The 25136-nt window shown below is 35.8% G+C and overlaps 1 protein-coding gene across 5 annotated transcripts in view; it reads right to left on the bottom strand.

The window, feature by feature from the left end:
- PPP3CA (protein phosphatase 3 catalytic subunit alpha) overlaps positions 1-25136 on the bottom strand; it is a 324510-nt gene that overhangs the window by 23337 nt on the left and 276037 nt on the right. For all 5 annotated transcript variants that reach the window (XM_053217100.1, XM_027061516.2, XM_027061522.2 and 2 more), the window contains 2 exons: positions 12940-13065; positions 10684-10758 (listed from right to left, as the gene is read on the bottom strand). In XM_053217100.1, the coding sequence (XP_053073075.1) occupies positions 10684-10758; positions 12940-13065 (201 nt within the window). The remainder of the gene's footprint in view (positions 1-10683; positions 10759-12939; positions 13066-25136) is intronic.

Genomic DNA, 25136 nt, shown 5'->3' with positions numbered 1-25136 from the left:
ACCTAATTATGCATATATGCCAAATGCTGAAAGAATGCATTCAGACCAGAACTTAATTCTGGACTCCTATGCATTTATAAATTTATTAAATGCTAGGACTATATTTAAATGTTATCTCTGAAATTTATCAAATGCTAGGACTATATTTAAAGGGGGGAAATGGACAGAGTAAAGTATTATGTTTCATTGTCCCATGTGTCAAACACTAGCGAGAAAGGTAACTGGGCACCACGCTGAGATCCATAAAACAACTCCTTGGTCTGACAGTGGAGGACCCTGAGGCATAGGCATGTATTGAGCTTATCTAAAACAAAGCCACTCAGAAATCTTCTGATGCTATTCAAGATCTAGGTGGGTGTTGTGTCAGTACGTGGAGGGTGTGGTGACGTTTTGCCCAAGAAGAAGAAATAAAGAAAGGAGCATTAGGTTCTGGCCAATGATCAGTGCACAGGCTTGCATAGATAACTTAAATGTTTAAGACTTTAACATCACCTAAAGATATTATTCTCTTATCAGAGGAAGGGGATATGCCAATCAAAAAGGTACCAATGGGCCACAGAGGCAGAATAAGGACGAGAATCTGAGGCAGACATCTGAAATGTCTAGGGAAGTACTGTCCAGGAAGCAAAAGACCTTCCAGTGTTCTGGCCCTAGTGAAGGCTTCAGATCATAAAGTAGCTGGCTCATTCACTTCCCTTAGGACCTGAAGAAATTGACATGTGGGAGGTAGAATAGAACAGTGGTGAGGAACCTCTGCTCTGGAGTAAGAGACCTGGAGTTTCAGCTTCTCCATTCACTAGCTGTGCTGTCCTGGACAGATGACTAGGTTTTGTCACGTCCATGTTCCTCATCTATAAAGTGAGGAATGTTCAAAGTGCTTTATTTGCATTATTTCACATAATCCTAGCAACAATCACATGAGGAAGTATTATTAGTTTCCATTGTCCTCAGGATGATTCTAAGGAACAGAAATGGTTGGCCTAAGGTCAACCACTGAGAGTGCTGACCCAGAGCCAAAATTCATTACCGTAGCGGGTTGTTTGATCCACTTCATAGGAGGGTGGAAGAATTAAATAAGTAATGGGTTCACTCGCTCTTAACATTCAACAAACACACATGCCACATACTGCGCTACCTGCTAAAGCACTTAGCACAGATCTTTGGTACATGAGAGGTACTCAAAAATGTTTGCTATAATTACTAAGAAGAAAGAAATGCTTGTGCAGACATGGATATTCCAGTTCTTCTAAAACTCACACTTCTCTCTGTAAATTAAAATAATGATTGTGTGATATTCCTTCATATCAAGCTCCCTAAGTTGGGGCCATGGTTGCGTTTTGTGCCAACCAGGCTAAAGGCTGTGTCCCTAGTGGCACATTCACTAGGGAAAATGGTGGCAGACAGCTGGCTTCATTTTTGGTAAAAAAAAAAAATAAAAAAGAAAGAAAGAAAAGAAAAGGAAAAAAAAAGGAACATTTCAAAAAGTTGGGCTGACCAAATAGAATCAAGATTTCTATTTCTGTGGAGGGCTGAGAAAAAGTAGGGGAAAAGTTTTATGACTTCTCATAAGTGAAGAGTAAAGAGGAAGGAATAACAGCTTTTTAGAAGGGCAAACACAAACAACGCTCCGAGAAAAATATTTTTAAAATCTAGATTTTCTGAACACTTTTTTAACTTTTTCATTGAGCCCTTAAACTCGCCATCAGAGATCAAACAATTACCATCAAGGGAATGCCTGAAAAACATTGGCCTCCCCACAACTCTGTCTTCAGTGGTTCCATCAACTAATAATTATTCTCACATAAGTATAATCTTCAGGCTGACAACTTGGACCTAAAAAATGCCTTAGTACAAAGAGAAACATGAAAGCTCTGGCAAAAACGGAAGAAGAACTATCTTATTTTCTCCCAGTATCAATTTTCAGCAAGCTTACATTACCACTATAGTCCCCTCTGTGAAGAATACCCCTTTCACATACCAATTACTTGAACCTTGTTTGTGAGAAGTGATGTTTTTCTAAAATATAGACATATGTATACACAAAATCTTTGCCTTCATTGAGGAGAAAGAGCTGTCTACTTCGATGCTTTACAAGTGAAGAATATATTAAGCTTTATAGAGCACACACTTATTTCCCTTCTTATGATGCAACATGGATTTCTTTCTCAAATACATTCATTTGAAGTGTATGCTTAGATATGCAATAGCTAATGTTTAGTATAAGTTGACCGTGTCACCAGTGGCTTAAGAAAGGCTCAAATACTACAAAAATTAATGATTTTTAAACCTATGCAAAAATACTGTAGATGAGTAACATACCTGTGTCTATGGAAATATAGCATAAAATTCCAGAGCATTATTTTACTGTGAGCATAATATTCTAGCCAATGGTGGACATTATCCAACCAATTCGTTATAACAAGGATATGGCTGTTTTTTCAATTTACTTTGTTCTGCAAAGTCTGTGCTTCCACGTAATGTGAAAATCCTGCTAGGTAAAAAAAGAAACACATTGTGCAAAATGATGGTAGTACAATGGGAAAATAAAGCAGTACTTTCAGTGTCTGTGTTACTGTATCATTTTAATTAGCAACTTAAAGGATTTTAACTATTGCAATCAAATATGATAAGCTAGACTTGGTGATACTGATTATATGATGGCTAACCAGGCACCTTGTATGACAGTCAAGGCCCTAAAACATCAATAGCCATAAATATGATGGGACTTTCTATCCTACTATCTACTAAATCCCTGTGTATTTTTTAGGCATGTTTCAATTTAAATGATATACTGGCTATAACTATTTGTTTCCTTTTTATGGCATAACTATGATGTAAAAAAAGCAGTTACCTGTACTATAAATGGAACAGAGTACAAAGGATACATTTACAGTGACAAAGATGATTTATCTTCTAAATTACACACCAAAATATTACGTAGTTGAAAAAAAGACAACACTAAACTGGAAGGTAATTAACAAGAGGCTGAGAAAAAAATGATAAATCCTTTTACAAAATATTGAATAATTTTTGTTTATATATATCTTCCTTTCACTTTCTTCAATTACATCATTCAAACTCAGATATTGTAAAAAGATAAGAGAGCTTAACACTGGTAAACTAATACCCATTTCTGCATATAATTTGCTGATAAACTTGGGTAGATTTCTCACATGGCCATACTTCCTAAAGCTAAAGTTTTTCTTATCCTTGTCAGAAGCAGAAGACAAGAAAGATGTCCTCTATAGTTCTTTCTTTAGTTGTCAAATATTTTGTCCCTAGTCATGCTCCCTCCCTCAACCCTTTTTTTTTTTTTACATGTTTATTTATACTTGACAGAGAGAGAGAGAGAGAGAGAGAGAAAGCGAGTGCGCGAGCGGTAGAGGGACAGAGAGAGGGAGACACAGATTCCAAAGCAGGCCCCAGGCCTGAGCTGTCAGAACAGAGCCTGATGTGGGGCCAGGACCCACAAACCATGAGATCATGACCTGAGCTGAAGTCGGACATTTAACCAACTGAGCCACCCAGGTGCTCCAACCCTTTCAATTCTCTGTGAGACAACATATTTTAAGTTGGTTTCTTGCTGAACAAGACTCTCAGCTCAATGAAGGCAGAAACCATGTGTTTGCCTGCCATTGAATACACAGAAAAAGATATCCCGCGAAGAAATATTTTTACAGAGAAATAAAAATATATAAAATAAAATGAAAATATAACACGATATGAAAATTGAGGTCCTCTGAATTTTATTTTTTGGCCTTTTGCCAATGATTTCTATTTTCTTTTTTAGCTATTATAAATACCATGGCTAACATAAACACCTCTTTTCAATAATCTGATATCTGACAACCAAAGTTATGTCCTAATATTTCATTTTTTGGCCAGACACATCACACAGTAATTTTTCTGCATTTGGTGCAAATACTTTTTACAGCTGTTGCCTGAACTGTTACACAATCCTGGCTCTTTCTACTTAATCATTCTTTCTTTCTCTTTAGCTCATTTGTCTTTTTTCTCTAGCTTCATCAAGAAGGGTTAATTTAAGGGGCTCCTGAGTGGCTCAGTCAGTTAAGCGTCTGACTCTTGATTTCAGCACAAGTCGTCATCTTACGGTTTGTGGGATCAAGCCCCGCATTGGGCTCTGTGCTGACCGCACAGAGCCTGCTTGGGATTCTCTCTCTCACTCGCTCTCTCTCTCTCTCTCTCTCTCTCTCTCTCACCCTCTCTGCCCCTCCCCCGCTTGTGCTCCCACACACACTCTCTCTGTCTCTTTCTCAAAATAAATAAACATTTAAAAAAAAGAAGGGTTAATTTTAAGAATTGGTCTTCAATTTTCTTCTATTTATTTCCTTTCACATCAGCCACTTTGGAGACCTATTTCACTTTTAATAGATTCTATTATGACTTTTAATTCCAAGCCTCTGTCACCAGCTCAGAATTTGTTCCCAATTTGCAGGGCTTCACTTCCAAATTCTGCTTGGACCTTTCCAGAGTTACGTGTGTCACTTTTACTCAAACTCATCTTCTCCAGAAATTGGTGAGTTTTTCCATAAATATTCTCATCCTCCTAGACACCTAGGCTTGAAACCACCCAAATCAACTTTTCTTTCCTTTGCCCCACTGATTCTATAGCTGTTAAGTCCCCAGGATAGCTCTTTGGAATAGCTCCCTTTAGATCTTATTCTTAACAGTATCTTTGTTTGGTCACCTCAACTTCCAGATACATTATGAAGTTCCTGCATTATAGTCCTACTCAGCCTTTGTTTCGTTTGTAAGCATTTTTCCAAGCTCATCAACTTTAGGTGATGTGTCAATGCTGATGGTACAAGAATCCTATCGCTACTGTGTTCCTTGGGAGCTATTTATTTATTTAGTATATAGAAATGTTTCCATTTTATATTAAAATGGAATCCCCCTCTCAAAACACTGTCCATTATTATAGGACATACAACTTTTTTTTTTTTTTTCAAACTGGGAACCTGAAATACAGGATGCTACAATGAAGTGCACAGAAATAACAATAATTGCAGCCACAAGAAAAGTTCTAAGTTAATGATTCTTAGTGTGTGTGCTGCTACCAGATGCACAAAGAAAAGGGGAGTTTTTACAATGAAATTCATCTCAAATGTGCATCGTGGCAATTAAATACAGTTTTGAATGAAAATAATACAATCAAACCTTTATAGAGGTATTCCCCAGGGACCAATAAAATGCCATGTTAGTCCCACAAATTCCCAACTTTACACTTTCACAGCTAGGGATGGCTTTTTATTTTTATTATTATTATTTTTTTAATGCTTATTTGTTTTTGAGAGAGAGTGTGAGTGGGGGAGGAGCAGAGAGAGAGGGAGACACAAAATCCGAAGCAGGCTCCAGGCTCTAAGCTGTCAGCACAGAGCCTGACACGGGGCTCGAACTCACGAACCACGAGGTCGTGACCGGAGCTGAAGTCCGACGGACGCCTACCGAGCCACCCAGGTGCCACTAGGGATGGCTTTTTAAAGCTAGACAGAAAGAAGTGGGAAGACACTCTGGAACCCACGATATTAGACATCAAGAATTATCTAATAATTCGAAGCAGATGATGGGAGATAATTTTGTTGTATACAATTTAGATAGTTTCGTGGAGGCATGCAAAAAAACTTCTCTGATCCCGTATTCAGTGACTGGCCTGTGGTTAACATTAGGATAAGGCAAAACTGTGGATAAAGGATAAGAGTTCCACCATGTGGTTTGCTCTCTAGATGAAAGCAGAGACATAAATTCTAATTTAATATTAAGTCTTTCCAGTGCAGCCTGAAACTATATTTGGCTCGAAATGTCTTAGTTTTATTATTTTTTTTCTTTCCTTTCTTATTCTACAGGATTTCAGTTTCACTTTCATGATTTTTCCTTGTTAACCAGACATGTCACAGTTTCAAACATATTTTGTGTCTATGTGTGTGCATACGTATACACACATGCACACATATATATGTGTGATCTCAGAGTCTAATATTTTAGGACCTAAAAGAAAGCTCCAAATAAATATTTTTAATTCATGAAACTGTCATTGGGTTTCTAATGCTTATCGCTTTTCCAGATGTCCTTGTTGTTACAATGAACAATAAATAAACCTCTGAAATGATGCAGATTGCTTGATTTCTGCCAGTCTTTCCCCCCATTTTGGGATCACCAACTAATCCTTGGGCTGAAGAGAGGTTTCTTCATTAATGAGAATTAACTACCAGATAAAATACATCTACTTGGATTTCTTTCTTCTGTAAAATGTTCTGGGGAAGCACAACCCCAAACTGAAACCAGCCTGTAATTTTATCATCCCAAATCAGAAGTGGAAACAAGAAACAAAGACCCCAATACATACAAATTAGATCCTCCAAAGACATGGCATTGGTATTCAACTGTTTCCAAACTTTACAAGATAATAGAAATTTTGTATTTTATTTTCAACATAAAAGAGCCACAGACCAATTTAAACTAGCAACTTTGTTCTGGATAGGGTATCAAATTCTTTTATTTGTAAGGCAGAAGCTAAGGAGGAGAGATTCAGGACATGATTTCTACTCAGCAAAAACTTGAACCAGAGGACTTACTGTCTGCTCAGATACACCAACATGTTTAACGTGATGAAACACATAACTTCTTGGAGTAAACTCAGATTAAAGGAATAGAATGAAACTGTTTTATGTTCAGTTTATTTGACTTTCATGGCCAAATAGTGCAAAAAAAAATCTCCTTCTTTATTTTGCAGTATATTTAAACAGAACAAACTATATTCTATTTAAGTGCTGTTGTGTTAACAACAACAACAACAAAAGGCATCATGCTGCTTCAAAAAAAAAAAAAAAGATTTCAAGCATTGTAGCAACTGGTTGTAGAAAGTTCAAGAAGGTGAGGACAAGGCACATGTTAGTTTGAATCCAGGCTCCATTACTTCACTAGCTGTGTGACCTTCAGCTTTAACCTTACCTCATCCAGTGGCAAACGTTTCATATGTAAAACAAGAATCATCCTAGCACCTATATCAATAGGCTGTTCTGAAGTGGAGATAATATTAATCACCTAGTAAACATATATATGATAATGAAGAATTGAATGACAGTTAATAATTACATTTTTTTGCTGGTCAAAAGGGTAAACATTAGTGAAGAGTTAATACATGTAAAGGACTTGGAATAATGCCTGAGACATAAATGGTAAAGAGGAGCTGAAAGAACCTGAAGGAAAAACAAATTAATCCCATAGCTTACATTCCTCTAGGAAATGAGAAGAATCCCTATCTGTTATAGACTTTATAGACACTAAAAGGTCAACCCGAGAAGGTAAAAAGATAGTCGTGGGTTGTAGAGATATCATTACTACCTGTGACTTTTCAGGTGACATTGGATATGGAGCAAAATACTGAGAAGAACTAGATAAATCTCTCAGGAAGAGATTCCGCGTCTTTTCACCCCCTGCCCTTAGAGTAAAGCAGCCATTTTAAGGGAGAGGTTCAGTTAAGTTCTTTGATGGCTTCTGATTCCTGCTTTCATCTCTGTAGCCATCAAGCTCGGGAGCCTGGTAGGTAGAGCAGAAAGCCAGGCCCCAGAGAGAGACAGACTGCAGACCTCATGCAGGAGGGACTGGGAAGAATTAGAAACTTTATTCCTTGGTTGAAAATAATAGTGCATCCCTCACTCCAAAAGAAGAAACTTCAATATACGTTCTCAATAAACTGTAGTCTCAGAGAGTCAAAGAATTCTGGAAAGTTTTACAAGTTCTTCTCTGAGCAACTCTGAAGAAATTCATAGCTTTTGCATCATGTTCTAATAAGCAGTAAAGAACATTTCTTATTGTTTACTTCAAAATGTATGGTGTCCTAAGTTAAACATACTTTTTACAAAAATATTTATTTATTTATTTTGGAGGGGGGGCAGAGAGAGAGGGAGACAGAGAACGCCAAGCAGGCTCTGTGCTGTCAGCTCAGAGCCTGACATGGAGCTCGATCCAATGAACCATGAGATCATGACCTCAGTCAGAAACCAAGAGATGGATGCTTAACCAACTGAGCCACCCCAGTGCCCCAAACATACTTTTAATTAATATTTTTATTTCCTTAGATTTAAGCATGGTAGAGTCAGCTTTCAGTGGTCTGCTTAGAAACAAACAAAAGTTTCTAAGTGCCTTGAAAAAAACATGCACTCTTATAATTGGAATTAACATGATTAAAAACAAATTCTGATGAGTGACTGACGATTGGAAGAAATTATTTTAAAAGCAGAGTAAGCCACACAATATATCCTTTCATATGTAAGAGACTGAGAGGGTGGATAAAGAGAACTCCCCATTAGTGAAGTAAACACTGAGTTAGTCTTGGTAATAGTTAACTGTGCAGGAAACACCTGTACTGTTGAAATGTACAGGCATTTTGGCTATGGCACATAGTAGGTGCTCAATATATATTTGATGAGTGTATGCATTAATATCTATTATAAACTTACCTATTCTGTATAACATATTACACTTTTATTATATCATCTATATTATAATTATTGGCCAATGAACTTGACTACAATAGAGATTTGTTAACAAAGGCCTATCCCCTTATTAACGCTAATTAATCTTTCTCTTGAGGAATAAAAGGAACATAGAGAAAGACATCTATTGTAAAATGTTTGCTGACTTTTAAGATACCACCAGGGAGGTATTCTTCCTTTAGAAAAAAAGACTCCATCATGATGAAAATATTATCTCTTAAATGATATCACTAAGCCTGGAAGAGTTAATAGTAGCAAACTGTGGCTATAACATAGGAAACACCTAGAATCTGGAAGAAGCAGAAAATATCCATTGAATTCTGGATATTTCAAAATATATCAATATATTTACTGAAGTAAGTTCTTACAACTATTCTTTAGCTAATTCTAACATAGTAAAAGTTTAGGCATATATTATATATTTAAAAAAATGTTAACGTTTATTTATTTTTGAGACAGAGAGAGACAGAGCATAAGCAAGGGAGGGTCAGAGAGAGAGGGAAACACAGAATCCAAAGCAGGCTCCAGGCTCTGAGCTGTCAGCAGAGCCCAACACGGGGCTCGAACTCACAGACTGCGAGATCATGACCTGAGCCGAAGTCGGATGCTTAACCGACTGAGCCACCCAGGCGCCTCTATATATTTTATACTCTATTATATATAGAATTCTCTCTCCTTCCTTACATTATACATGCCCTTGAAATGTGACATATGACTGAAGAATAGTCTATGGAGACAAACAGGGAATGACGATAGAAGTTACAGACAGGAGTAAAACTATGAGATCATAGGAATAATTGTACACTTCACATTTACCTAAGTATATAGACTCTATTCATATGAGTGTATGAATCCTTTTATTTCATTTCTGCCTACAACATTAGGTAGTTTGCATTCGTAGATGTGACCTGCGCTAATCCAAGTAAACATCAAATCATGCTGTTTAGATGCTAACTTCCAGAAGGGGCCACATTCACCTTTCATTTGACTTAAATGCAGTTTTTAAAGGTAAACATGCTATCAGTTTAAACTTCCACAAGATCTAGTTTCTGCTGCCACCTTCACTCTTCATTTTATAATCTGTCTCATTCTATTGATTGAGCATCAGCTTCTCTCTCAGACTGGAACTTCATCAAGCCACAGGTCTCTCTTGCATCTTGGAATCCTGAGTTCCCTACACAGACTAGGTTTTTATCCCATGTTTATAGAAGTGGTTTGCTCTCGAACTTCCTCCTCCAACTACATTTTTGTTAGTTTCCATTCATTTTGGGGTACTTCTGTAAGATCTACAGTGATTTTTTTCTCTCCATCTTTCACCTGATGGATCTTTCTTTTTGTTTTTTTAATGTTTATTTATTTCTGAGAAAGAGAGAGAGAGAGAGAGCACAAGTGGGACAGGAGCAGAAAGAGAGGGAGACACAGAATCTGAAACAGGCTCCAAGCCCCAAGCTGTCAGCACACAGCCTGATGTGGGGCTCGAACCCACAAACTGAGAGATCGTGACCTGAGCCAAAGTCAGACACTCAACCAACTGAGCCACTCAGGTGTCCCAGATCTTTGTTTCTTATAGAGAAAGTATACTCTTCAGGGGTAACTGAATACCAAACAGTATCTTAAACAATAATACAAAAGGTGCATACAGCTTATTCATTACTTATTATTATAGATATGAAAAATTATTGGTATTGACATGAATACCAACATATTAATGTGTAAATATATATTTTTATCATAAACATCAAAATTTGAATTACTGACAGGAACAACTTCACTAAAGGCACTTTTAGAAGTTACTCAGTAAATGGTAATATCTGCTAAAGGATTACTTTTTAAAAATTTGTTATTAAGGAGTGAAAAAAGCCACTTAGCAATGTGAGCTACTGAAAGATGGTCATTAAAATAGCTCACTATTCAACAGTGTTTTCAGAATCATGGGAAAATTCTCTCATGATGTGTGTGTGTGTGTGTGTGTGTGTGTGTGTGTGTTTGGTGTGTGGTTTTTTGTGTATTTCTTCAAAACAAATAGAAAATATAATATCTTCCATTCTCAATTGTATGTTATAATTTAACATAATCCAAACCTTAGAAACATATTCCTTGGGTTACCTATGAGACACCAAGTAATCACCTGGCAAATAGCATTAGCACAAAGGCTCAAGCCTCTTACCATCAAATCCATCTTCTTCTGACCCTAGTTCATCATCTGAGCAGATGTTGAGGACATTTACCAGCATTTCAGTCACTAAAAAGGAAAAGAATAAAAATTAAAAAGTCCAGATTTTCAGTTATAGCCTTAATTATTACTCTGGCATTATTAATGAGCAAGCTTAGCACTTCTTACCTATATTGTATATAGAATCTCCTGAAAAGCACTTTCTATGAAATCCTGATCATAAAACATAACCGGCTTGGTGATTCTACACAGACTATATGTTTATAAAAGTATTAGCTCATGCCTATGAAATGGTATGGTAACATTTAACTAGCTATGTCAACAGACAATGGACAAATCAGATATGTGGCTGTGAATATACTATCCATCTATGAAGGAGGAAGTGATTCCTTTTGAATTTTTATTTGTTTGTATGATGATGCTATTACATCTAGACCACATTGCAACCATCTGTTTTGCAGGGACTAAGTGAATGCTAGATCTCTCTCTCTCTCTCTCTCTCTTTTTTTTTTTTTTTTAATTCTTTTAATCCCCCCAGAGAACCCAGCACAGTGATGGGCATGGGTTTTGTTTGATACGAATTGCCGACTGACAAACTAATATTTGAAGTAGTTTTGAGGATACTAACTTTAAATTTTATTTTCAAAACTTTATCAATAAAGCTTCAGTAAGTTTAAGAAGACACTTAATTGAGTAAACTTATTACAACCAGATTGTATTAAAGCGTTGTCAGAAATTAGTACCATGTTACTTTTACATTAAGGTGCACGCTATTTACATTTAACAACTTCTGAAATTAGGTTGGATTCTGTCACGAAGGTGAAAAGAAAGTGGCCTACTATTTCTTCAAGAGCTCCTTTTAAAAATCAGTGTGATTCTAGAGTGGAAAATCTATGATAAAGAGTAAATATCAATGTAGCCAATATTAATCCACAGCTTCCATTTAACTATCAAAAGTGAATTATGTATACAAATATACTAATAGATTCTTTTGTAATAGATGTTCAAAATCTGAACATTTACTGGAAACAACCCAAGTGAAGGGTGTTCAAAGGGTTCCCAGTAGTTGTCAGGATTCACACTGCTTCTGCTTCCAGAGAAGCCAACAGACGACAGTAACACATGCTGTGTTCTGATCAGTGTAGGGAGGTGGTGACATGGCGTAGTGCTGGGAACACTTATCAGACTATTAAAATTTACTCTTGACTTATTTTGGTATCTGAAAGAAAGACTTCTTCACTGACAAATCATAACTTCACGATTTAATCATTTTAAGGAATTTAAGGGAAAAAACCCTCCATACATATTATAGGAAAATAAATACTACATTCATATATCATACACATTTATTAATACAAATAAATACATATTTCAGAAAAAATGTGTAGCTTTTCTCTAAAACCCCTATAAGGGTTCTGAAACATGTGCAAACTCTTACCTTTATTCTGATGCCTATTTACCTTCTCTGGTGATGTGTCATATCATGCCTGAGTTATGACCCGGTTTGCCCCTGTTAGCCCTCCTGAACTAAATGCTTAAGCCCAGTGAGTGCAGGACTTTCCTTGAAATTTTTGATGAGGTTTAGGTCAAAATATAAAACAAAACAAAGAGGGAAGGGAGGAAGGAAGGAAGGAAGGAAGGAAGGAAGGAAGGAAGGAAGGAAGGAAAGGAAGGCAAACCAATTCTTTTGGAAAACTGGACAAGTTAATAGTCAATAACTATGTAAATGTAAATCTGTCTCATCTTGTAACAGTCGCCAATTTGTAAAGAAGTATTTTTGTTGTTGTCGTATATATTGTCTTTTAAATTATTATGGCCATTAATCACTGTCACACAGTGATTATTATCAACATCAGAAATGTGAGAAAAGCATGGCTATCTTAACCTTTTAATTTGACAGGTAGTTTATAAAATAAAATAGCGCTTGAATTAAGATAGGAGGATAAGGGGGAAAAGTAGCCATGATAGCTTGAAGCAAGTTAAAACTATATATCTGCCATTTTTCAAAGAGTTGTAGTATTCCAATGAGATCACATAAATTCTCCTAATGTTTCTCATTGCTCGTTTCCCCTTATTTCACTCATTATATTTTGTTAGCAGGATACACAGTGACACACTTTCACATCTTTTCCCTCATGTTGCCACTTGTGACTTTTATTGGTCAGGCCAAAGTGTTTCTCTGTTTTATGGTAAAACAGTCCACATCCCCTCCCCTTCCTTCCCACATCATTGCAGGATTCCACAACACACCTTTTTCTCCAACAAAGGGCAGGGACCAAGTGAAAACATCCATGAAATTTGGAAGCCAGTATGGGTGAGGAGAACAGTTGAATTGCCTGATGTTCATGACATTGTTCTCATACTTCAATACTGCAGCTGAAAACAACAAGAACAAAGACATTAGGTTTACGTGTACATATTTCTGCTTCTCCACATGGCGTCAGCTGATCAAGAAAATTAAACTGTGTGACTTTAGGTCCAAAATATCAACGCCAGTAGCTTAATCAGTCATGAATGTATACACTACTCGGGAATCAAACTATACTCAATGTAATATGAAACTGCACAATATATGAATGCTAAATATGAAATGGCATTACAGTTTGGCAAATATTTATATAAAACAGCTAATCAAATGTCTATCAGGAATTGGTCAAGCTCCTCTTACAGCCAAGAATATTCTAGTTTTATTTAACAGTTGATGACCCTAATAAAAGTGGTATAGCTAAATCATTTTCACAATTTAATAATCTCCTCAAATATTTGAACAGAATTTACTTCTATGTTTTCAAAGAAAGCATGCATTTTCCATTAGAACTCACAATGGTTGTACACAGTAGTTGAAATTAGACTGCATTCTTGACTTAATAAAATAAAATGTTTGGATTGGATCTTACATAAAATAATATACTGGTATCTGACTTCACTCCTGACCTCTGGAAAGGAATCACCATCCATGACTTAGGAAATGAATCTACCCTTTTCACTCTGCTTTGTATAGTGTCTGTAGGTTAGATACACAGTCACAGAGAAAGCTATGGTTGCAGAGATCCTAAGATCATTGCTGGTCTCACTTCTAACCAGACTCAGAAATTCAAATTCATTCCAAAGCAATCCCAATACAAGGTTAACAGGTCTCTGTGAGTCCCTTCCTTCCTTCTTTCTTTCTTTCTTTCTTTCTTTCTTTCTTTCTTTCTTTCTTTCTTTCATTTCAATTTTGGGGCTTCTGGGTGGTTCAGTTGGTTAAGCATCTGACTCTTGATTTCAGCTCAAGTCATGATCTCACAGTTCATGGAATGAAGCCCTGCATTGGGCTCTGCATTGACAGCACAAACCCGGCTTGGGATTCTCTCTCCCTCTCTCTGGCCCTCCCCCACTCATGCTCTTTCTCTCAAAATACATAAATAAACTTAAAAAAGAAGATTTCATTTTGAAGTAATCTCTACACCCAACATGGGGCTCGAAATTATAACCCCATGATCAGGAGTTGCATGCTCTACCAACTGAGCCAGCCAAGCACCCCTCTGTGAGTACTTTCAATTTAGGAAGAGCTACTTGTTTTAACGGCATCATCTATTCTATGGATAGACGAACAATTTTAAGTTGTGGTGAATTCTCAAGTTGAGTTTAAAACTTCTTTACATTCAGTGATCCTAATTCTGCCTTCTGGATAGATACAGAACAAGTATACTTCTGATTCTAAATGACAATCTTTTAAATACGAATCACAATACTCTTGCATCACACCTTCCTAAACTTTGGTAAGATTTTGCTTTTATTATCATCTCATGGCATAATTAGCATCACATTAGTGGAAATTATTGAACAGACCCTAGATGATGTCAAACGGGTTTTTTCTTGTTTTGTTTAGGCTTTTAAAACATAGAGAAAGCAATCATTTCAATACTTTATGTTGTAGTCTGTGATTACAGGTAAGAGATCAAAGATAGCCCTTCTAAATCTAGTTTTTGAAAAGCTACCAAACGTTTACTGCTTTTGAGCCTTAATGTCTGCATTAATATCTTAACTTCTTACTTACCAATATCTTTAACATAGCATTGCTTTCCTAACCGTGTTTGCTCTTTCACCTGGAATATTTTCTTAGAAACCTCTAAATACCCCAGGTTTTCGATCCTATGGTGTCGAACCCAGACTGTATCCCTTCAGTGAAATCTTTTCTGATTTCTTCTAGCGGATCTAATCTCAACCTTCCTCTGCATTCCAAAAGCTCTTGACTTAAACCTCTATACTGCATTTATTATTTGATATTGACCATAGCCATTGTGTATATATATATATATATATATATATATATATATATATATATATGTGCATGCCAAACTTCTATACCTTTAAGGACAAGTATCATACAATGGGCTTTATATTTCTTTGTGCTTCACATACTACCTTCTCAGTATAAATGCTCAGAAGCTAAGGATTCATCTTCCTATTTCTCTTACAATTTTTTTTTTTAAGAAAATTCTTCCTAATCCCTTTGGCTCTTCTTCATATGAGAGGGCTTTTAGTCCCTTTCCTTCTTCCTGCTCATCCTTATTCTGGATGCATGCCACATTGGCAATGTCCCTGTAAAAGTGTGGTCCCGAATGAAGATAAGTTTTTTGGTGGCTTTAACCAACGCAGAATATGAGGAAGATATATAGTTTTTTGTAATGTGGATACTATATATATCATATTGCAGCCTAATAATATGTTGGTGTTGTCAGCAGCTTGCAGTTAACTAAAATCATACTTGAGAACAGTATGGTCTTTGCTTCAAAACATATTTCTGGCTCACCAGCACAGTTCCAGGGAACAGAATCACTACACTTTGGGGACAAGAAATGCAGATAGTGCAGTCGTTGACATGGAAGGAATTAATATCTTCTTCCCACAGACTGCTGAATCCTGCATATATGTCTGTAACCCCATTCTTCTTTAAATTATCCTATCATTTATGCCATAAGACACTTGACCTAAGGATACATTCATATGGTATTAAAGCCATGCAAAATGAAAAAAAAAATCATGGCAAATTACCATACAAATATCTCTGATCTGCCAGATGGAAAAGGTGAAGTATTTCCCACCTTTGCTAAGTACTACCTGAATACTGGCTCCATTTAAAAGGTCTTTACTATTTTTGGATACAGCATATTCATAGCAGGAGTATGTTCTCATGTCTTCAAAAGATCTTTAAGGTTCTAATCTTTTTGAAGAGCAATGTCTCCTGTAAGCTTCCCCTGTTTTTTATCTGGCATTAGATTGGTGCAGCAGGAGGAAGGAAAATAGATGTGAAAACTAACCTTGGGCAAATAACCTCTCCAAGTGCCCTGGCAGAAAGGGAGAGATTCTATAGAATATGTCATTTAGTCCTTACTACAAATCTGAGAGGCAGGTGTGACTGCCGTTACGTTATAATCCAAGGAACGGAAGTTGAGAAATGAAATGGCCTGCTCAACATCATTCAATGAGCAACTGAAAGATAGGACTCATATTTAAACTCAGGTTTTACTGACATCAAACCCATCCCCTCTCCACCAGTCCCTCTGTCTCTTATAAATTATAAATGGATGAATTCTAGTCTTAGCTGTTATACTAACTTAACCTTGAATATAGTATTCATAATTAAAGATGTTTTAGCTTTTGCCAAAATCATATTTGAGAAAAATGAAATACGATGAAAATTTACAAGTGAGGGTATGGCTTGCTCAATAGATAACACAGAGGTTCTGTTTTGGAGCTGGTGAGACAAAGCATTTCTTCATTCGACGCTGACTCAATATAATTTATCTGAGTGCCTACTGATAAAGCAGGAATTTTTCCAGATTTTATTTTTGTTTATTGACAGCAGAAATAATAAATTGTCACAGTAGCTACATTTACTAAGCATCTGCTATATATCAGGCATTATATTTGGTCCTTTACAAAACGTAATCACAAACCTTCACAATAGCCCTCAAAACTAGTTCTTATTTGCATTTCAAAAATAAGCAAACAGAGAGGTTATTTGCCCAAGGTCACACTTAAGAAGCAGTTAAATTCAGTTCTGATCTTTCTAGTATTCCATGATATTCTCACCCCAACTGCATAAACTGTTCATTGCCTGCCAAGTTTTGAATACAGATTCTCCTTCCACATTTATTCTTTGTAAAAAAGAGCACAAGACTGGAAGGCCAGGAGCCCAGACTGTTAGATGGGTTCTGTCATTAAGTACTCACAAGACCCGAGGTCACTTAAAGTGTTTAGATTTCAATTACCTCACCTAACTTCATGGATTTATCTAGATAATTTATATGACCACTTCCAGATCTGAATGATAACAAACTTCTGGAACAAAGACCTCATCATTAATGCAATGAATAATATTCTCAGTAATTCTAGAGACTATTTATAGAACATTTTTCTACTTCTCTATAGGTTAGAGAAAAGAATAACTTAAAAATGCAAATACACCAATATATATATTCTTTTTTCTTCAGCAGCATAAGGTATTCACTCAAAGATACTTCCTGAATAACCTTACATTAATAAGTTACTCATAAATTTTTATGTTTTTTGTATAATACATATATGTGTATGTGTGTGTGTGTATGTGTGTATATATATATATATATGTATATATATATATATATATATATCATAAAAGTACATGAAAAAAAACCCTTAATCTAAAACAGTCCCAAATATCTACAGTCACGAAATTCACAGTTAACATTTCATCTTCCACCTCCCACATCCACCCCTGCCACCTGCCTCTAACTGTCACTGGGATTACAAAACTCAACTAGAGCCCTAACAGTGTGCTGTTCTCTGAAGTACTTGAAAGACATTTATCTCCAGTGCAATATAAATAATACAAGTGGTCGTGCTTCAAGAATCACTCGAGACCAACTCCTGAGACCTTGTCTGAGAAATAGAGAAAGAACAAAGCCTACTATCAAGAAATCTCGCCACTATACTGGCAATTATACATGACCTCCTGTCATTTAACAATCGCATCAGAGGCCTACAGAGAGATTATGACATATATACAAGGCCATGTTATTAACCAAATTCAGAGCTGACCAGACAGTCTAGAAACAAGTGCTCTTCTTTTGCACATGTGCTTGTGAAAAATAGCCAGAAAAAAAATTGATATAATGGAAAGAATACTAATTTCCATAAACCTGGAGGCCTGACTGCCTGTTCTTTCTCTGATGTCAAAGTTATGGCCTTAAAGTTATGCAATTACTTGGTCTAATCATTTTTACTGCACCTGTAGAACCCTATACAAACAAACATGTAAGCCATGCTGTGTATGAGCTATAAAATCCATAATCAAGGGACAGCTCCTACCTGAAAATAGGGAAGGGCCACTTGAACTCTTTTATTTCTAATGACACAATTAGGTACAGCAAATAGACTGAAACCCAAGGAATAGAATCCATTCCTCTGTCTACCATATGATGCAATAAAATGCTAGGCCATATCCAAATCTGTAAATTAAAGGGCTCTCTTTTACATTAAAATTTGAGATTTTGATGAGACACAAAAACCTGTATTTCATAAAAACTTGGAAATATTGCTCAACACCTTCTTTACAACTGCCATCACCAGGGAGGAGGATGATAGGACAATGAGTAAGATATAGAGATAGAGATAGAGATAGAGATAGAGATAGAGATAGAGATATATAGAGATATATAGAGATATATAGATACATAGATATATAGATATAGATATATAGATATATGTATATATCTCTCTATATATAGATATATATAGATATATCGATATATCCATATCTATATATCCATAGATAGATATAAATATCCAAAGAGAGCTTCTAACTTAAAAGAAGTTATCAAAATGTTGCTAGCAAGGGGCATTAAAACCATAGGCTCAACACATTTCAAGTGGATTTCAAGAAGAACACAAAGCTCCTTTCTGAAAGTCTTTAGATTAGAATGTAACACTCCCAACATACCTCACTCAGGCTTTCTCAACATTACCAGGGCTGTTTTCAATAGAGGGGAGAGAGGTCAAAAGAATGGAAATAATGAATTCTAATAACATTTTTCATCTCCTTAGCTCTAATTGGCCATGCACTCCCATCTTCAAAAGATGGGGCAGAGGGATAGAAAAGAAAGGTGAAAAGGAAGCAAATGGCAGCATTCCAGAATCATAATCCAGAAAGAAAGAAAGAAAGAAAGAAAGAAAGAAAGAAAGAAAGAAAGAAAGAAAGAAAGAGAAAGAAAGAAAGAAAGAAAGAAAGAAAGAAAGAAAGAAAGAAAGAGAAAGAAAGAAAGAAAGAAAGAAAGAAAGAAAGAAAGAAAGAAAGAAAGAAGAAAAAGTGTGATAGACTCAGGATTTTTTTTCCCTTTCAATTCTGTCACTTGTAGACGATAGATACCCCAGCAGGAAAACCCCCATCATGTTCTTTTGGCAAAGTCCTACCATCACAGAAGGAGACATGATGGCTTGATGGATAAAATTCTTGAAATTGGACCTATACACTCATAATATCCTTTACCAATATTTTAAGATTATGCCATATACTGCATGAAAGGATTTATTTGATTCTGGGAGAGATGCTGTACATTTTCTAAAACTGTATTTTCCAATAAAGATTACTGTTTTAAGGTACAATCTTCTTTGAAGATTTTGTGAAGATATATATCTATAATATATCTACATATATACACAGTTTTTGTAGTTCAAATCATAGCATCTATAAGCACAATCTTGGTGATTTCTTCCATTTTGAAACCTCATTTCTAACTCCTGTGTCTTTTTTATCTTTCCCTGAATGTCCTGTACTTGCCCAGTGTATTCTGTTTTAAAAAGATTCTTTTTATTATTACTAGTGACTTAGTTTAAGGGAAATTTATTAACTCATGAGGATTACTGTATTTGGTGAGCAAGGACTACACTTATAACTCACTTTTACTCTATAGCTCATAAGATTGGCACAAAGTAAGTGTTTAAGTCTTTTATAAAGACAGATTTCAAGTTTTCTTTTAAGCTGCTTGATTCAGTACTTCACATAGGGTCTTTCACCGGCAAATTCTCAATAACTTCCATGTAATGACTGCATTTAATCAACCTGAAATATTTTATCATTAATAACTACAAACAGTAGGTATATATAATTTCCCTGAAGCTGTGAGCTAAGGATTTTGTGTTTATCAAGGTACACACATGTGTGTTACTATGTATAATCCTCTTATCCACACATCTAGTCCCTGCCTGCTTCTCCTTCCTTGTACATGCATCCTTCATGGCACCTTGTTAACTTTGCTACAAGTGCCCTACATACAATTTGGATGATAGTATCTTCCTTACATGGAGGAAAGAGACGGTTCCAGATATATCTATGAAATAATACGAGCCAATTTTATAATTATATGTGCATGTGTGTGCTACATATTTCTCTTTTTGAAACTTGCATTAGTAAATTTTGAACCAGCTCATTATTTAAATATAGAATTTTGGGTAAAGTCAATAAAAGGAAGATGATGGAAGGGATGAAGAAGGCAAAGATCTCTCTTTTTCTTTTAGTGCTTTGTACCATACCTGGCACTTGGCTGATGTTTAATAATGTTGGTTGAAGAAAGGATCTAAGGAAAGGAAATAGAGAAAGGAAGGACAAGATGGAGAAAGACAGGAAGGACAAAAGGAAGGCAAGCAGGCAAAGAAAAAGTAAAAACAAAAACAAAAACAAAAACAATTTCAAAAACATAAAACATATAACTTCCCAGGACACTAAAAGTGTAACTAACAACACATGAACAGTCTGAAGGGTACATGTTGGAATTTAGGAGAAAGACAAAAATGTCACTTCAGATGCTAACTCCATTTTAAAATTGTAAAAGAGTCTCTAAAATAGACAAGAATGGAAAAAACATTGGCCCTGCCACATGATAACTGTGTAAACTTACGCAAGTATTACTCCTTGTGTGAGCTTTACCTCCAAAACTTGCAAAATAGGAATAATTACTATTATTTTGAAAGTATGATGTTCAAATACAATAATACATGGGATTAATACCCATGATAATATGTAATCACAAAAACTACTTGGCAACTGAAAAACAGAAGTATCAAGATGCAGTTTCAAGTTCTTCAAGGAGGGGATGGCTATCTATTTTTGACACTTTTCCATTTTATAATTCCCACCTAAAGTGTCATATCCAAATACTAACACCCAGAGAGTCTATGCCAGAAACTGATCCTTGGAAGTAGCTCAAGTCCAGTGAAACACAGAATTGTTTCTAACGTTACAATTTCACACAGAGAATTTGAATTTCGATTCAGTAGTTTTTGCTAAGTCAATAAGAAAGAACTAGTTATGAGTTTTAGCTTTAAGTTCTAATCTGTGTTATTATAATGCTAACATAAAATTTATGCCACCTTAGTAAATGAGAGAGAGAAAGAGGTTTAGCTGAAGCTTTGAACTGCTGGAGAAGATGGCATGGACATAGGAAACACTGTACCCATGCTTGGCTTCCATTCAATGAAGTCAATACCTACCAGCTCCAAGTGCGTAACACAGGTACCCTGGTGGGAGGTACCTTGAAAACTGGTGGTATCTGTATGCAATCATAAAACACCTTTTTCACCTTCAAGGTTGTACTTGATATCAAGCCCTGAGCTATAACTTGCAAAGTTCTAGGTTGTTCCTTGGCACTGAGTTAATATTAAACCCACACACTTGATATTTTCTGTGGAAAGTAATATCACGCAGACTTTTTGACATCGTCAGGGTAAAGTCTCTTGTAGATCTAGAATTTCTAGATATTGAATAGCAAGGGATAAGCCATTCATTGGTGTCTTCAACATTATCTAGATTGTCCCTGTCTTTCCTCCTATGAAATGCTTTACAAAGAATTCGATTTCTACAGAATCTTCTAACCGTCTGTCAGAAAATGGAATACAACACCTCAGGATGCATCCCCCAGCTGGTCTTGTTCAAGGGGCAGTAGTAGAGTACTGCCGATAAAGCTGTGTGAAGGATTTAGTGTTGTTCCAGATCCTGTCTTCATCCCCAATTAAGGGCTTATAGAACTTGGAGAGCTAAATCCTTCAATTCTAAGGGCAGCCCTTTGTAAAAAGCAAGGATTATCTCATTCATGGAGTTATTACTTAGGGAAGTTCCACAATTACTTAACTGCCAAACTTTATAATTATGCAGCAGCGACAGTTACAACATCAAGAAGTTCACTTGTTATAGCAAAGATACAGAGTGTGCATTCAATTAAAATATATACTCAGGGTAATTCTTAGATATTAAATCTTGATAGATTTTCCATTTTACCCTCTGTCCCATTAATTAAATGTTGAAATGTAAGCAAGTTGATGACTGGACTAAAACTAATCTCTTTAGAAAGTGGCCTCCAGCAATGACAGTTTGACAGTGGAGCTGAATGTACAAAAAGCAAAAGTCTAAGCGCCTAAGGGACACTTTTTAAAGAGAGAGATTAATTATTTAGTTTAGAATAACATAAAAGATGCCCCGCTCTTTTAATAATGTATATATTTGAATGTATAACATTCACATAATATTAAAGGGATAATAAATGACTCTTCACTCCGAAAGCTCTTTTTTTTTTTTTCCTTATTGAAGAACAGTTAGTCATCTACATGAGTCTCCACATAATGGAGCCATGAGTTGAATAGGGATTCGGTGGAAACATCACCCTGAATGCCTCAGATAACAAAGCTGACCTAGAAGACAGAGGTTAACTTGCAAGCACTGAAACTCAGTCAGCTGAGTTTCAATCTCAGTGCTATTCCCTGATAAGATTGTGTGAACCATGGGGAAAGCGGGCATCCCCTCTGTGCCCCAGGTTTTCATCAATAAATCAAGATTAGAATGTAATGTACAAAGTATTGAAAGATTACATGCAGTGACACATGGAAACTGAGAGCAGGTTCTAGAACAAGATAAATGTTCCATTATTATTATTATTATTATTATTATCATTAATCATTTGCTACTTGCATGAATAAAGAAAATAACATTTGTATACATGCTATCCCAACTGCCCAACTGAAAGGAAATATTTACATTTACTAAATATACTATTACCAACCTAAGACTTTAAAGAAGACATATCAGAGTTGTAGCAGTCAAGGTGACAATGATAATGATAATGGTATAAGAAATTATAATCATAGTTAGATTAATTCCATATATTAAAGAGTCCTTTATATAAAAGGCAGAGAAAAGGGATATTCCACTAAAACCTCTCTGCAGTTAATCTTATCCATTCATCTCAGAGAGATGTGAACTAATCAAAAATTCCTACCCAAAAGTCCTCCTCAGCCTAAATGTCTACATAAATTTATTTTCTACTACTTCATATTGATAATACAAAAAGTTAATGCTAAGAGTTTTCTTCATGTTTTCTGCTTTGATCCTTTGTAGTTTGTAGATTCCATATCATTTTTTGGTAGACTGTCCTTGGTTTAATGGTCACTATAAAGAAATTATCTTCCCATTGTGTGTAATTCAATATTCATTGGGGTAAAAAATAAAAATGTATATCAAATAAATGGAGAAATTATTATTTTTCATAGGAGTTATTTTACTTATTGTTTTCCTTTAGTAACAACAAGAAAAACACGTAGCCTACAATTATTTTGGAAATATCAAATAACAAAATGCTACCGTGAATGTGCATTTACGTTTCCTATATGAAAAAAGTGATCTGAGCAAACAGTTGCTCAAGACCAATTAAGAGGATCTTTAGAATTGATATGATGGCAGGAAAAAAGTACGAGCTGGGAAAACTCTTGCCGCTGAACAAAATCTCTGGATTAATTTTATCTAACTTATAAAGCGCTAGTGATCATATTTATGCCTGTGGTTATAAAGACCCAAAATATGTTTTAAAAATGTTTATGTCAATGCTAAAGATTATTCCCATGGTTAAGATCAGCCTCAAACTCTACAGAAATGGCTTCTTGCTTATAAAATGTAAGCAATTTTGTAGGGAAGTAATCTTTTTGGCATGCTGTGAAGAAACAAGCTAAGATGCTAACTTAGGGTTATCTGGCCATGAATTCTACTCCGTTCCAGAGACTGCCCCCCTCCCCCTATTTCCTTTTCCCACCCAGGATAAGGATCTGAACTAGTTGATTCTGCACTTGGCTCCTGACTTAGGCAGGGACCACCTATCACTAAGTTTGCACACATGATTCTGGAATACTGAAACAAGGTCCTGACATGACAGAACTGTGCTGCAGTACAGGAATGAGGTTCTCAGGCCTGGCAGCCTACGGTGCTGATGGTGTCACTGAAGACTGCGTGCTCCAGCTAGACATCAGGGGACTAGGACAAGCTGGCCTCAGAGAGGTTGCATTTGCTCCTGCGTGTCCACATCATGACTGCCAATAAGATTCTTACCTTGTTTTTTTTTTTTTTTTTACTGGAAATTAAATCCTCTCTTTACAATGGTATGCCAAGCTGTAAAGTATCTTTTTATTTATAAATGGTATCCTTCTGAAGTCCCTGACTACATTTTGAAGGAAAATATTTGAGGATGTTGACTCTGCCAAGTTTTGGTGGGGCTAAAATGCTTTTTAAAAGCAATTCTATCAATTTGTCTCATTTAAAAGTCCAAACCATCATAATACATTTCTTTTCCCAGTCAAAAAGGGTAGCCTTTAGCATTTTAGCAAACGATGCTCTTCTCGTCTTGTCCTTGAAACCCAATTTTGTACCTCTCTCTTCCTTAACCGACTTTAACACTGAATTGATTTTTTTCCTTGTGGTCATTTTTAATCTTTGGTCTTAATTGGTAAATTAGTTTGGTTGCCATTTAGACTTTTCTTCTCAAATCCAAAATACAGTTCATTTGATAAGTTTTATTTGATTACTTAATTTTACTGTGAGTAGCTTTTCCTGGAACTGAGTTATATAGCCCTGAATGTATATTTGTATTTCTCGATATCCGAATCATATATCCATCCACCCATCCACTCCTGCACCCATATGACAACTCATCTGGACCACAGAGAACAGGCGCCATATGGCAACTTTGTGTAATTTACTTTAGATTTTTCTGAAGCATAGGTGTACCACTATAGAGATAAAGGATTTAACTGTTTACATCAACATTTAAAACACATTATTCCAGAGGTTCGTTATATTTTTTGGCCAAACTGAGTTGTTTAAAGCAGAGTTCACATCTACCACTGTATTTCTGGATATTGACATATTTTACTAAGATTGCTTAAATGTCACTTTTGTCAGTTAAGCTTATTATTATTATTTGGTCTCCGTGGACTAATTTCCACTTTCACTTAATACCATTCTTTTCTTTGGAGTATTTTCCAAGTATATCTGAATAATTTTTGATGGAATTCTTTATTTAATGTCTATCCCACTACCAAATTATAAACCCCACTAGAGTGAAGACAATTTCCATCTTATTTATTTTATACTCCCGGCACCTGGCATG

This window comes from Acinonyx jubatus, chromosome B1, assembly GCF_027475565.1.
Source record: "Acinonyx jubatus isolate Ajub_Pintada_27869175 chromosome B1, VMU_Ajub_asm_v1.0, whole genome shotgun sequence".
NCBI classification, from domain to species: domain Eukaryota; kingdom Metazoa; phylum Chordata; class Mammalia; order Carnivora; family Felidae; genus Acinonyx; species Acinonyx jubatus.
The sequence above is the reverse complement of the archived record's forward strand: the minus strand, read 5'-3'. Positions and strand labels throughout refer to the sequence as shown.